Source organism: Sparus aurata, chromosome 15, assembly GCF_900880675.1.
Source record: "Sparus aurata chromosome 15, fSpaAur1.1, whole genome shotgun sequence".
Taxonomy (NCBI): Eukaryota; Metazoa; Chordata; class Actinopteri; order Spariformes; family Sparidae; genus Sparus; species Sparus aurata.
This window is the reverse complement of record NC_044201.1, coordinates 14,741,418-14,757,647: the sequence shown is the minus strand read 5'-3', so window position 1 is coordinate 14,757,647 and position 16,230 is coordinate 14,741,418. Positions and strand designations below refer to the sequence as shown.

The 16,230-nt window shown below is 41.2% G+C and overlaps 1 protein-coding gene across 1 annotated transcript in view; it reads left to right on the top strand.

The window, feature by feature from the left end:
• The window catches only part of plpp4 (phospholipid phosphatase 4), a 55,255-nt gene that overhangs the window by 21,526 nt on the left and 17,499 nt on the right, over positions 1 to 16,230 (top strand). The window contains exons 2-3 of the mRNA XM_030442751.1: positions 4,921 to 5,029; positions 15,514 to 15,604. Coding sequence (XP_030298611.1) covers positions 4,921 to 5,029; positions 15,514 to 15,604 — 200 coding nt within the window. The remainder of the gene's footprint in view (positions 1 to 4,920; positions 5,030 to 15,513; positions 15,605 to 16,230) is intronic.

Here is a 16,230-nt window from a genome sequence, read left to right as displayed (position 1 = left end):
GAGACAGAGACAGGAGATCTTGAGAAATAATTCAGTTTTATTTCCTTGGCTGTGGCTGCAGCTTGTCAGATTTAGAATATGCATCGAACAGAGATGGATAGGAATGGGTGATGATAAATTGGCCCAATTGCGGCGCTTTAATGACGGGGAACTTTGAAGAGGCAGCAACCAAAAAAGTCTCCGAGATAGAAAAGGTCAGATGTAAAGATTTAAAGCCGGAGCTATAGGGTGCTGCGATCTGCTCTTTGAGGGAAATGAATGTGGATCTGCGCGGCTCGCTCTGTGTCCACTGAGCCTGAATGCACAATTAAACCATTCACAGAGAAAAATGAATCCTGCGCCAGTATAAATCTCTAGTTTTTCAAAAAGTTTGATGCCGATATCGGTTGGCTTAAGAACTTCATGCATTCATCTTAAGACTTATCACAATGTCAGGTAATCTATAATTCTGGGTTCGGCCCCTACAGAGGCCGTTATGTACTTGCTCAATAATGTCTCAACACAGAGCAAACAGCTAATAAAACAGAATGAGGTACTCCCCAGGCAGCCAGCAGGCGGTGCTGAGTTCAGGGCCTTCTGTGCACCTCCTGTTCATGGGCTCTCGGACAGCTCATCTATTTAGACCTGTAATCAGGTCAGAGGGGTCTGATTAGAGTCAGCCTTTGTAGAAAAACTGTTGAGATTTCAGAAACACCAGTTATTGTGGTTATTTCTACATTTTTAAAACTGTTTCTCTGTTTCCTTCTTCCTCAATGTCATGAGAGCAATCTTCCCACAGGTGTCTCAGCTGGGAAATAAAGAAAGCAAACGTGACAGCAAATAAGCCACAAACAAAAGCCATGAATGAATGACTTGGGAAAAATAACTTTTTTTGGCTTCTAACAAGACATTTCTGCCAGTATGAATGTGCCGACTCTCAGTTTGAATTACTCAGCCCACCATCACCTTCCATCCCCCACGTCTCTCTCTCTTTCTTTGAATCAGGGGTGATTACAATTATTTCCCAGCGGGATAAATTGGGGTGCATGCTGCGTCTGTCATTACCTCTCCAGGGGCTGGCATTAGCTCTACTTATGTGACTGTAATCACCGTCGTCCTTCCTCCCCCGTACAGTAAAATGCATCCTCTGTCACCAGCCCGTAAATGATGCGCTTCCTGCTGCTCTCACTCCAGCCTGCAAATGAAAATAGAAGTGAAATTAATTTCCACAAAAGTGAGGCTCTGCCATCCACCGAAACAAGGACGAAGTCTTGATTAATTCCGACTGTGTTTGACGTTTTGGAGCCTGGAGCCCTTAAAGTGCGCCAAAAAACATATTGGAGTCTTTCTTTTAATAAAGTTTATCACCGGGAAAAGAAAGAAAAAGAAGATCAGCCAAAAAATTCAATCCGTATCTCGAGCCAAGGGAAATCCTTCGGGGGCGGTATTGATTTGCTGGAGAAGATTGGATACAAATTCTCTGGGAAAGGGAGGAATATAATTACGTGTCCAAAAGGCTTTTTAATTTTGAGCTTATGAGATCGATCATCCCCTGCAAACGAGGTGATGTTGAATATACAATGGAATATGAAATTTGAGGTATTCATTCATTGCCATCCACTGCTGCAATATTGTGTTACATTTATCACGTCAGAGATGCATTTAGATACATTTATATCATGATATTTTGTTACAACTGACTGTATGCTAGATTTAAACCCAGCACAGGATTGGCAGACGGCGCCACATTAAATAAAAATGACTTCTTTGCATGATGTACTACTTGCATGGAATGAAAACTGCAGAAAAAAACGCTTTCCGTAACAATATAAAAAATGGAGTTTAATTTTGTGAAACCATTACCTTTAAAGCCTGACACGATGGCCCCCTCTTTTTTAACGATAATAATCAACGCGTTTCTTTCCCCACAGCAAAAGTCAGCGTGCTATGTGCATTCTAATGTGAACCCACAAAAGAAAATATTGTCAAGATGGATTTTATCTATCTAGTTACCTTCGGGGAGCCTCAAACTCATTAAGCCGTTAAAGGGCTGGATGCTAGATAAGCCTCGCAGAGTGACAGGTAGACCACAGCAACATTACATGACCCGAGAGCTCAGTGTGTGTGTGTTCATAAGCGAGGAGGTGGAGGTCACGTGTCGGTTAAGGTGTGTGTCTGTGTTGACTGACTATCTCTCTGCCTTTAATCCCTGGGGGACATAAATAATGCTCCCAGGCAGCCATGTCTGAACAAGAAAGCTAAAGACAGAAGAAGCCGGGAAAATTTAGTGATTCAGGAAGCATATTGTGTGTCATTAGCAAAGTGTAATTTCTCGCGCACCCCCCATATCGTGAATGTAATGCGGCTGAAGTGAATCATGCACCTCGGCTCAGCAAGGTGTAAAATGAGCTGCTACTGATTAGGCCGCTCTCTTGTGAAAGCATCATGACACGTAGTTATCAACGGACCAACAAATAGACTTTCCACGGTGGGTAACACGCTGCCTGTCTTTCAGAGAGATTAAAAAAGGGTAACTGATTTTCCTGTTGCTCGGAGAGAGGGAAAATAACACAATTTGTTGCACATGATTCAATTATATATTTTTTTTTTCTTATCTTGGAAGGATTTTTGCGGGAGATGTATGTGCCCCTCAGCCAACATTTCCATATTTCCACAGCTAGATGCCCACTGAGGAGCTGCACAGGATGCAGGACATCCTCACATTTCAGCCGCTGGCCACTGAGCCACTCTGGTGGAGCAGATGCGTGATAAATGCCTGGCTGAAGGGCATGTAGTTGTTTGGGAGAGCACTGCTCAGTCACTATTTCCATTTAGACTGGAGTAGCTCATCTGGAGAATAACTGCTGGACCCAAGAATCCCTCCACAGACTTCGGGCAACTGTCTCAACTGCTATTGTATTCTTATTTTTCCTAAAGAGTTTTATGATTGTAATTTAAGGCACGTTTGATAATTTTGATGAAACATTTATTGTTTGGTTTAGCCAGTTCATTATGAACTTGGCCAGCAGTATAAGGCTACAGTTCCATGGTGGGCATTAGTTGTAGCATGGCTGAAGTTAAGCGCATTAGCTTCACCCTCTGCAATTTCTCAGGTGGTTTCTGGGGTGGAGGGTATGTCAGAGTCTCCTCCCTGATAATCCATTGTGGCTCACCAGATTGTACACCTGCGGTTAGTATACAGATAACTGGCTAAAATGCTGCAATAATACGCAATTAGCTGAGTACTTCACCATTAGAGTTAGGTGCTGCACAGTCACTTAGCCTGAGGTTTGGTAAGATTGCTTACATGATTGCATGAGGAGTCTTGGGTAGATTATCATCAGTGTAGTGTCAATTAGATTAATTTATTTTTTACAATTTATCTATGTTCCCAGTGCATGTGAATGTGTGTTTTTTAGACATATTGATTTATTTTATTTTTTTTAGATAGAAAACTTTGAAAATATGATCAAAGAATAATTAGGCAGCCCCCTTGCAGTGACTCCTCGAGGTGTTGCAGACACTCTACTGAAGACTCAGGAGCTGGACATTCAATTGTCATAATTACCCCTGCCATGGGGGTTCTGTTTTCACCTGTCAGAGGGTGGATGGGCGGAGGATGGTTCTCAGCACAGAACAGACCCTATTAAAAAGTGGGTCTGAATTAAGGGACAGAATCATGGATTTCTTTTCTCACTTACTTTAAAACTGAAGGATATGGCTTTTTTGTGACATTTTTGGTAATTTCTCAGGGAATAATAAAAGGATCTTGAAGGAAAAACCAGGTGCTTTGAGGTAGCTGGTATTTCTGAGTCAATACAAAAACGAAATGTTGGGCCTCGGCAGACGGATGTGCTCCACTGAGTGCTAATCTAATTTAAGTGGATTTTTGGTCGAGTCTGCAGTTGCAGTGCGACCACTTGATGTAGCAGAAACTGGAAGTTTTTAACCATTTATCCATTACTTTTAGCCAACTATTTAAACTGTTCTGTTCTGTACTCATCTAGCTAGTTAAGAAACTAGGCCTATACGTTATCATAAGTAAAGTCAGGATAGCTGATGGAGCCCAGAGCTGTGTAGCACTGGAACATGCCGGGATTCCATACATTTACTGTTACGGGGTCTATTACTATTTGGATCGTGAGTTGTTTTCAGGTTTCCCAGAATTTGTAGCTGCACCCCTGAGTGTGCAGCTGTAGTTGTTATTTTGAAACTCAGAGGGCCACTTATCCAGTCAGCCACTGTGAGACACACACAAATTTCCCTTATATATACATATATGTATATATATATACACACAATACATATATTGTATGTATATGTGTATATATATATATATATATATATATATATATATATATATATATATATATATATATATATATACACATATATATATATATATATATATACACACATATATAGTTAGAAGCTTCACTGTCCCAGCACCAGTGTTAAAAAAGATGGTATTTAATGCTAAATATCTGGAGCTCTCTATATCCCCCTGGGAGGTTCAGTATCTCACAGCCCAACAAGTGCAACAGAGCGGCCCGTTGAATTCTTTAAGAGCCTGGTGGCATGAAGACTTTGTTGAGACGACACGGAGCAAGGTCGTGTCTGACAGATCATTGGGTGACTGGGGAGGGCTGGAGCAAGCGGGAGCATGCTAATTTGTTCCCGCTCAGTAAGAGCGTGAACCGGCATGAAACATCAGAGCTCTTCAAGTGTACGTGATCTTGGGTTAAGTCGGCTTGCTTACATGACCTCAATTATGTTTATCCTTGTGGAAAAGCCAACAGGCCCTCTTTTCTTGTATCCTGAATGCAGAAATGTATGCGTAATCTTAATCATATGCTACATGGTACTGTATGTTGCTCTGTGTAAAAGCTAAACACCTGAAAAATGGGTAACTGACCAGTGTTCTTTTGTTCTTTGCCACAGTTTTACCGAGTTTCTGGAGCCCTTCGAGAGAGTGATTCAGCCAGAGGAGCTTTGGCTCTACAAGAATCCTCTAGTTGAGTCAGACCACATTCCCAAGAGGGTCATGTTCGTAAGTACCTGCTGTCTAATTAGGCATTCCTCCTGATTGCCACTAAATACACGGCCAATACTGCGGTCTACATCAACTTTAGCCTCTGCTTAATTCGAAGTAATCATTGTGGTGCAGAAATCCTTCATTTAAGACGATCAATACTGTAAAGCCACTTCTTTCCACTGTTGAGGTGCAGCAGCCTGGATTGTGTTGATAGATATGAGAACGACTTCCACAGAACTGCGGTGATTAGCGCCTTCAATGTAAATATCATCTCCTCTCGGACAGAAGTGGGCGGTGGAGGGTTAAGATGAATTTCTAACCAATAAAGCATGGAATGAAAATATCTTTTCTTCCTGCTCACGCTGTAAACACTGAGTTAATAACCCAATGAATGGGAATCGTTTCTATCAACCACAAACAGTTCTCAGCGACAATACACTTAGAATACATCACAGCGGTCATTACGCAGCTCATTCTGTTGCAGTTGTGAGTCATTTATTGTTTCCAGACTCGGATGGTGGAGACTAGATGGTTCCACTTTCAAAGTGTGATCATGGTAAAATATGACAACAGCAATGCCAAAACAAACAAGCTGTTGTTAAACCTGAGACGCTTCCACTATTTCCATCTGCTGCCAACCAAGACCATCTAATGACTTGAAATGGCTGGGAGCCAGTTTTGTCAAAACAATTTGAGTTTGAAACAGCTTTTTGGGAAATAGGAATACATTTGCTTTCCTACCGTGAACTTGATAAAAAAGATTCATACCACTCTCACACTCTGGAGTATGATGCCAAAGCCAGTAGGCAATTAGCTTAGCATAAAGACAGGAAGTAGGCGGAATAGCTAGACTGCCTGTCCAAAGTTCCAACGTACACCTACTCACACATCTAAATCTCAATAATAGACCATATTTACACAACGGCCATTTACCCCTCGCATTGTGCTCAGGGTAGCTCACATGTTGTACTGCTGTGTTCCAGGTCGCAACCCATATACACTTCTGTTTATACATATTTGATGACCCTTTAGCTTCTGTCAGCTAATGTTAGCATTCAACCAGCTCCTAGCTTACATTACTGTTTTATAGTATTACAGTATACAATTTGAGAGGCATTATTAGTTCTAAAATAGCAACACATATCTTGGAGACGTTCCTTTAAGCCCGGAACTGAAAGACTCTGGATGTAATCGAACATTAATGTTATCAGATATGTTGTTTCACCCTGAAATATGGCCTGATGTCCCTACGGATTTTCATTGTCCAAAACTTTTCAGTTGCCAATCAACCGGTAAGTAGTGAAATCATGAAAAATTGTCAGATTCCGTGCGTTTATACGACCTCCAATATGTAACACAGCAGTGTAACATTAACCAGCATTCAAGCCTCCCACCCTGAGCGTGACGCCAGAGGCAAATAGCCACCGTGTTGAATGCGATCAGTTAACTCCAGTCTATCTCCTTTGTTTAATCCAAACAAGGGAGCTGTCTGTTTCTTAGCGTACAGCAGCCAGACACTTAGACTTTCTGCTGTTTTATTGTCGCCGCGAGGTTGCCATGCAACCAGCAGAGACTCCAGGAAGTCAGAGCAATCGGCCGAAGAAGAACAGTTGCAACGGTTTTGTAACTTCATACAGAACTGAACGTCAGGGAACCTTCAGCAGAATGTGTTTCATCTGAAGCAGAGTAGCTTTTTAAAGCAGCAATGAAATGATTACCTTCGACATTTAAAAAACTATATATGTATTGGTTTTTTTAAAGTATCATACACCAAAAAGTGTAAAGATACTACAAATAGAACATATAGCAATAATATAATAACATAAAGAGAGTGAAAGAACAAATATAGTTTATCTCCATACTTGTCAAACTGAATGTTCGTAGACTGCTGCTAAGACATTACAATTTGGGCACATCTGAGCACTGAGTGTGCCTTTGTCGCATCAAACATAAAGTGCCCTCCTACACTGCTGATAGGTATTTAACAAAAACTGAGCTGAATGAAACACTTTTATCTGTAAACGGGCTCTGAAGCCTGCATTCATCTGACAAATCAGGGATCAAGAGCTTATATTTGAAATTGTGATATGTTGGACATTACACAGGCGACACTTTCTGCCAAGCTCCCTTGTACAAGAATAAATATTAGAAATTTCCCATCCCATATCAGCACATACTGCCAGTTTTGGGGTCATATCATGCACACCCAGAAAACAGCACAGAGCTCTGTTCTGAATAGCCTGACATTTTGTTTGCTTGCAATAACCCCAGATTCCTGCACCATAATCTAAAATAGAACATATTTTTACAACAGTGTATATGTCTTATAACTAAGATCCCTACATAACTTTATAACCTTATTAAGGACAGCTCCCGGTGCCCTACCTGCAGCGTCTGATAAGACCTTTATGCCTTCTTACTCCAGAAGTAAGATGGTCATTTAGAGGAAGTGCTAAGTGTTTGTAGTGCCCTGTGGATGTTGTTAAGCCAAAATGAAATTTAAACTCTAAATCTGTTTTCGATACTGATGCTCAAGAGCCGAAATCGGATACTCATGATGATTGCATTTCATGTTATCTATTGTCTTAGAATGAACTCTTCTCCACCACATCATACAGTGATCGATCCAGCTTTCAGGGGTTTAATACTGAGATGTTATGATGGGGCTGATCAGGGCTGCTGTCCTGATTTAGCAGGGCTTGCGCTATTTTGTGTCATGCTGTAAGCAGAGAAGGTGGACCCAAATGCAGACACACACAGCCAGGTGGGTAGAATAACAGGAGGTGAGCTTTGATTAGCTCGGAAACCCAACAAAATCTAAAATCCAGAAAAAGGCAAAGGCAGCAGAAAACACGAGAAGCAGGCAGGGGCAAATCAAAGAACTAAAGAAGTATGAAAATACAAAAAACTAACTAAGGTGCAAACCAAAGACACAGTGGAAACACAGGCAGGAACACAGGCAGGAACACAGTGAACATGATGAACACGGGGAACACACGACTGTAGAGGGCAAAACACAACAGACGAACTGACAAAGAGAGTGGGGAAGACAAGGACTTCAACACACAGGTGGAGGAGTGATAACTAATGAAACACAGGTGAGGAGCAAAAAGGGTGGGAAAATAGACAAAGGGAGGATGTAGAAAGTGACACATGACATAGGAGGATATAATTAGGCTACCAAAATAACCCATAAAACCCCCAAATCATGGCATTTTTGTGGTAACAGTGGCGGTTTTGTAGCTTCAATAATGGCATTTACAGAACATTTCATGCTCGTTTATTGTGATTGTGCAACAATATCTGCAAAGTAGTCAGTGATTTCCTTCGTAGTCCACTGTTTTAGTTATTCATCATTTCTTTGACAATCTAATTTGTTAAATTCGGAGCAGCGGGTAACCTTTCTCTGCAGGCTAACTTACCCACTACATGATTGCTGTTTGATCACAATATCAGATCAACTTCAACAGGCAAAGACTTGCCCGCCCATTGCTTGTTTAGCTCACCTCTCTGCGAACTGACAGCGTTTGACTGACTGGCGCGCCGCTCTGTCCTGTGTGCCTCCACACACATCAATCAGCTCATTATGCGCAGAAACAGCTGCAGAGTAGGTGGAGAGCGCCGTCAGTCATTTCACGCTTCAAACAACGGCGGTAGTAAACTTTACTGATCTTTCAACTGTGGCATATGCAATACGCCCTCCCCAACATCTGAATATATGCTGAAAAGATTGAATATGGACTACTTAACGTTGAAGATGAGTTTTGCTCCAGTTAATTATGTAGAGAGGACTTTGTGCCAGACAGATTTTTACCAATGATTAACATAAAGGGCTCAACACATCAACAGAAGTGGGTTTGATTAGAAATAGAAAAAAAACAAAAAAACAAAAAAAACTCTGAGCTTTAAATTACTCGTCAACAAATAATTTGTTGGGTATTTATTATAAGCACTTAAAAGTCCATTAGTCATAGAAAGCCACCACCAATTAGGCAGAAAACACACACCAAAAAAACAAAACACACACACACGCACACACTCACACACAAATGCCTACAAATAAACTTCCTACACTGTTCGTCTGTAGAGCTGAACAACCAATGAAAGGCGAAAATGAAACCCTTGAGCTTATCTACAGCTTTATTTCTATTCCTTTACTCAAACCCTTCATATAAAATGTTGACAGTTTATATTAACCTCAACGTCCATGAATCTTTGCCCATGGCAGGCCACTAAATAATGAGTGGGGGAGAAAGCCCAGCACCCACATGCCTCTCAGGGAGTCTGCTCCCAGTGTTGACACCCAACAGTCAGGCTTCTTCAATGTCATTGTGCTGACAGGAGCCCCGAAGGTGTGGAGGATTTATCTGGCCATTAAAAATAGTCTGTGGAGAGGATTTACATGATGCTACATTGTGACTCACTGCGACCTTCGTTAAGATATATACATGTTTTAGCCCGTGTGCAGCCTCAAGAGTCACTCTCGGATTCTCTCATCATGGGAGCAGCAGCGGTGTTCTCAGTGCATGTTATTTATTGTTGGGCCCAATGATCTGAGAGTACAAACCTCCTCATCAGTGTAGCAAGAGGTCACATTTCTGTCCCCATGTGTAAACAGGCTATTAATGCTGGAGCGCTCAAAGCAGTGCCTAAAACAACTGAAGGAGATGGGAACTTGAGACTTTGTTGCGCTGAAATCTCAAGATAGCTGCCAAGCTAAAAGCGTCGGCTCGTGAATTCAACCAAACTTTCTATTGCCATGGAGTTGAGTTAATGATTGAATAATCAATTTTGGGTGAACTCGTCCTTTAACTGGTAAACCAATCAATGAGCATTTCGAGAAGAGTTATACAGACTGCAACTAAATATTCAGATAAATGAAAATTGATTGACAAATGCTTGTGCTCAACTGTACATTGTGGACAGTCTGAATCTCCCTGCGAGCAGCAGATGTGAGTGTAGTCACTCTAGGCCAACACTCAGTGGAGGCTACTGATCAATTGTTTAATGAGCTGTCTCCTTCGCTTTTTCACCCCCGTGAATGAGACGTAACACTAACTGACATATGTCCTTTGAAAAAAAAAAGTCTTTCCAGCCACACATAATCCGTGCAAGGTTTCGCGGTTAAAGAGATGCACAGAGTATGCAGCCTTCATAGGGTTGTGTCGAGTTAACGCGCAAGAGCATCTAAAAAATGAAAAGAACGGAAAATGGGAAGACACTGCTGTTCTCACTGAATTGCCAAAAAAAAGTATTATGACACAAAAATCATTTAGATTGTCAAACGTAAGATGTTTTTTGGGACACTTTAATGTGTATCCATGGCAACTCAAATCCCCAAGTACTGCTTTATGACTCGTCGCATCTTTGACAACTGTATTAGACTCCCAGGATTCCAGGATTGCCACTTGCATAATTTTAGGTTATGAAATCTACTTTGAGTAAAACACTGTCAGGAATCGTTAAATAAGACGTCGAAAGCTGCCAAAACATCCACCAAAGTCGGTTTCACCTGTGGTTCTGCTACTACTCAGGATAGTCGTCTCGCCCTGCGTACATTCTGAGAGGTGAGAGTCTCAACATAACAGAGAACTAGGTGGGTTTTTTCCCCCCCTTGGATTCCCTCACAATCTCAGTGATGAAGTGGAGCTGCTGTGACAGAAAGGGCGCTCAATGCATTTTTGGCAAGCTTGATGGATGTCACCAGCTGCTTACGTGCCACAGCTTTGTTGCTTTAATCATTTTTCTGCCAGACAACCGTTTTTGAAAATGTGTCTGTCTTTTTTAGGTTGTTTTTTTCTGAGCGATGTCTATCTTTTAAAACCAGCGCGACTTCTACAAGCTAGTCATTCTACCCACTATGCAGTATAAAATAATGCCTCAGTGGAGCAAGACACCGTTGATAATGTTTGCACCTGCATGTGCAAGCAAACACTTAATCAAACACCTATAATGTGATACCGCCATGTTACATTACTGCCTTGGATTGCTCTATGCACTTAATGTAAGGCCCAGTTTAAGCACTACTTATTATTTATTTCTTTAAAAGGATCCCCATTAGCTGATACCAGTGGCACCAGCTTGTCTCCCTTCTGTCCCAACTCCAGTACTTCATATTCATTATTAACATTATGTTCATCACTTGCACAGCTCTAATTGTGTTACATTGAGAAAGTGGTGGTTAAGTTTTTATCATACATTCATTCTGATGTGCATTGATTTCTGACCCTGCTTTCCCAGTGAATGGAATGATGGGTTGGGATGGAACAGTCAGAATTGGTCTCATGACTTACTTCCCCAGGGAACAAGAACAAGACATTACATTACACCACCTTTATTAATGTTCTTAGATTTAAACTGTAACTTGGTCTTAAGATCATTCCCTGAGGTGTGCTTATGTTTGATTCGTAAAATCGGATTTTTTATGCTCGTATGCTGAGCATAAAATCTCTTGCTTGAGTAGTTTCGAAGAAACTCATTTGTAACCTGTGATCCATAAATCTCAAATCAATTTGAACTGATGGCACCCGCTTGGGGATTTCCCCTTATGTAACGCCAGCTCGACCTAAGGTACGTGTCCACAGGGGACACAAGGGCACACAACGCTTCCCAGTTATAAATGCTTGACCAAAACAGGCTATACCGTCCGACAACCATGCAATACTCACTAGCTGGACCCAATTCTCCTGAAGAATGCCACACAGCGATGGTAGAGGAGATAGAAGCCAGGCAACGTGTATAAATCAGAGGACTAAATAGATGGTTAGCAAAGGCCAAAAACACAGCGGGGGAGTGTGTCGTATTTGCACGTTGTGCATAAAACTCATGCAAAACTGTCCTCAGGCTGGGACATGCGTATATATGCACCCAAAACAACACTTGCCATACCCCTACATTTAACTAGGAGGAAAAGCACTTATGTCAAGTCTAGACTTTGAGATAAGATCATTTCCACTGTCAACTGTAAAATTGTCTTTTTATGAGTAACTACGTATTGTTTTCTACTTAAGAAGTCATATTTAAGGCAACATTGATTTTAAGTCCGTTGTAAACAAGGACTATTGATCAGCAGCCTAAGTAATGAATTCTTAATGGTAGTTACATGTGGATTTGGTGTCAGATTGATGTATGAAAAGACAACAGCTATTCCAGTGATTCAAGTCACGATGAATGGCTTTTTTTTTTAAAGATAATAGTTTTTGAGCAAAGTTACATGATTTGGCCCTCACCTGCTGCTCTAGTGAAATAACTGTGAGTTACTAAATGAGATCATTTGACTGTGTAAAATCTTGGGTTTAGTGGTACAAATGCTGTCTCTGACAAATGCAACTGTTCTTATAAGGCAAACCTTCTCTCTGCTGGTAAGAGACTGAAATGAGAGTTCACTATGCATGCGGTCTGTATTTGTTCCTATAGGATAATGTTAGAGTAGTCTGGCAGCTCTGTTCTGGGTAATCAGTAGTTTCTTAAAGAGAAGATTTAACTACTTCTCCCAGAATTTATGCTAGAACAGAAGGGAATGTAATCAAGTAGTGATCTTTATAATCTATATTTATATATCTATCTCGAACTAAGCCTCTGGCAGTTCCTATTCCTGACTTCCTCCAAAAAAACATTTCCTGAACATTTTCTTATGTATAATTCTGACAGCCCATGCAGGGATTTTGGTTTCATGTCAGTGTCACTGAACACCACAGGAAGACAGACATATTGAGCGCAGAGCTCAGGAGCCCTTGTGTAAAAATGATCTACGCGTGTCGCTGCAGATGTATGATCAGCACTGTCAGTAACGACCCTGGTGGGTTAAGAAATCATTACCAGCATCGACTAATAATATACCTATACCTAATGACTAATGGTATTTTCATTTTCACTGGGCATTGACTCGCAAGGCACTCGATATTCATGCACCCTGTAAGGTAAATCTCACTATTCACATCTGCGTCTCTATCAGTCAGCTCACATAAGTCATTCAGATATTGAATTCCTGTGTCTCCAGCAACAACCTAGCGAGTGGCTTTAGGTGAGTAAGATGTACTCTGACCCATAAAGATAGTTATTTGGCATGAACTCAGCCCACAGTGTTGAAGGAAAATTATTTTTTGATATATATTGCTATCACCACCTCCCTGAAAATGTTATTGGCATCAATGGATACCTCTGCGCTCTGGATCGTAACATCCAAGTGGTTCTCAGACTCGGGCCAAGATGAGGGTGCTATTATCCCGAGTAAGATCGTCCAGTTCATGTACCTTATTTCTGTTACTGAAGAGATTTACATTAGCAATCCCGAAGCCCTTCGTAGCAGATATTATGATGCAGAATATCTGGATTTGATGCATGTCTTTACATTTAGGAGGGTGAGACATTTAATGGTTGAGACCCAGTCATGGAATGTAAGAGGGAATAAAACTGTTTGTTAGTGATTGTCAGTGTGGTTATTTCCAAGATGTCCATCAGCAGACATGTCATGGAATAATCCTTCCTCCACGATCAATTAGCCCCTGCAGGTCATTCATCGAACTCATCCAGTTTGATGATGTCACTGATAACAAGAATTTATGATGCCGAATATCACTGTCACTGCCTGGATCTTGCTCTATCTTCCTATTCTGCATGTTCCCCGGCAAGTATTTAATTACTTTTGAGTATTTTGTGATTTGTACTATTCCTGGCAATTATGTTTTAGTAGCATATTTAACAAAAACGTATTTTAACCCCAGGTGTAACTGTAGAAAAGAGCTGCACAATCAGCCTAACCCCAGTCTGTGGCTTTGGATCTGTCTTCTACTGTACACTGTAGCTGTTGCATCATACCATGTTGTAAAGGTACTGTGTCGTGTCTTTTGCACTTGTTCAATTGGTTGCTTGTAAACTTGGAGATTTTAGAACTTAGACTCCACTGCACTTCAATTTATCACCTTTGAAAAGGGCATCTACTGAAGCCCATTCTTCTTGTTACCTGAAAGAACTGTTTGCTGTTCAGCTCCCCCAGTTACACATGACTTGGCTTTTCACGCATTCTGTCAATGGACGCACCGACTGACAGAAACCACCCCGCATGGACCTCTGAAACTGCAGCCTCCCACCCACAACACGTCCTGATTGGCCACTTTAAATCTGTGTTGTGGAAAATGAGCAGAGCTTATGTTTTCATTCTAAGAGGGTCAAGGTCAATTTGTAGAGGATATAAATCGTATTCTCAAATGACAAATTACTGGTATTTTGAAAAATTGCATTTCTCATACCTGTATTTTTTATTTTATTTCCAAACATTTGATGAGCAAGTTTTTGCAATTTGTAACACAAGGTTGTATTCAAGGCCATCTCTTTGTTGACAGCCTTGGTGATGTGATCATTGACGTAGACGTTCGTCCCCTTTAGTTTCCTCTCTTGTCTGAGCAGCGCATGCTTTGTCTTTCTGTCAGTGAAGCGGATTATTATGCAGATGTTGCACCTTTGTTTTTGCCAGGCTGAGTGTGACAGGCTACGATGTCAAGGCTACCCACAGACAGAAATACAGATTGAGCAGTTGGCTTTATGTAGGCTGTAAAGTGACATTTTACTCCACCTGTCTGCATCCATGTCAGGTTGACATGGATACATTTTCCCTTATTTCCAGCCCAGTCTCCAGGCAATTAAAATTCCCCCAAACCACTTATACGTTCACATTTGTAAGTGTCATAGGTTATCTGCCACACTGACATTCATTCTTCTGTCATATGTGTTTATGACATGACATTCACAGTAGAACAAGGCTCAGTTGGCTCAGGGTTGGTTTTGGAGAGTACTTTAGGCTGCCAAGCCAGTGTTATCAGATCAATTGTGTGTTTCAACACTTGTAAGTGGTGTTTGTGGTGACAGAAAACTGTCTTTTTAAGCCAAAACATGATCTTTTTCTTACCCTAACCAAGTGGTGTGTGTGCCTTAAGCACAGAGTTGTCACAAGATAGAATAGAAAAGTGAACCTGAAAAAACATCCAATGCAACATAAAGAAATAGTTTTTCTAGTGATTTTGTTGCTGATTTCTTATCCAGACAGCAACAGTCAGTGAATTTATGACCATTACTCCAAGTTTGAATCTGTCTACCTCAAAGGGAATAAACAAAGGTACGTTACTTCAATATGTGTGTTATAATACTGAGCTGAAAATCTGCCTTTGTTTTTAATACCTCAAAGAGAATATATTGAATTTGGCTAGAATGTACTGGTTACAGTCTTGGGCATGAATAATTACCTAGGTGCTGAGCAGACCCAAATCTCTTCTCGGGTGCAGAGCGAAACCCCTCCCTGTGTAGTCAAGAAACCCCACTGAGCAGTAAAGAAGTTTGGCCCTCTCAGTGTGCCTTGTTAAAATTAACTCTGAATAATGGATGGGTTCATATCATTCCCAGAGGCAAAAGTCATTTTACAATTAACCTGCAAAACGGACCCTGTGGAACACCGCAGTTCATTTTTAACAACGACTGTACATTGTTTGTCTTTTATTTCCTCCCAGGCAATTTCATTCCTCACCCCACTTGCGGTGATTTTCGTGGTGAAGATCATCCAGAGGACGGACAAGACAGAGATCAAAGAAGCGTGTTTAGGTAGGTGAAGCCAGTTGCTTGAAATGTCACACATTTGTCACATGTCTTGAAATGACAGCATATGTATCATGTGCAGTTTTTAATAACCCCCTCCTACATGGACGGCTAACGCAGAATCACTTTATTTTCCTTAATGTTGCAGATCTTTCACTTCGGTGACTCAGCATGCCACCACACCAATTGATCTTAATCACACAAGTCGCAAGGATCTGCACCCACCCATGTCTTGCCTTTTGTTTAATTTTCAAACATCTGGGCATTTCTCTGACAGTGATTTTTTATTTTTTTTTGCCCATCCTGTTTGCCATTCCCCCCATGGGTTGAGAGGCCCGCAGAGGCTTTAGCACATCAGAGAGCATTAAGAAAGTTTAACACAAATCCAATTAAGGAGACACACAGAGATGAATCGGGCGGAGAGAGGGTGGCTCAGTGCATCAGCGTAGAGATTGCACTGCTGTGTAGAACTTAACAGCCCCATTACCGCCCGAAGAGAAGCACTTCTGCAGGGGTTATGGCCGTACAGGAAAACAACATCATTCAGAGGTACAAAGAATTCAAAAGGAAGCACATTATTCTGACGAGTTTCTACATGATCAGAGTTCTGAATAGGACTTTGAACCAATGCT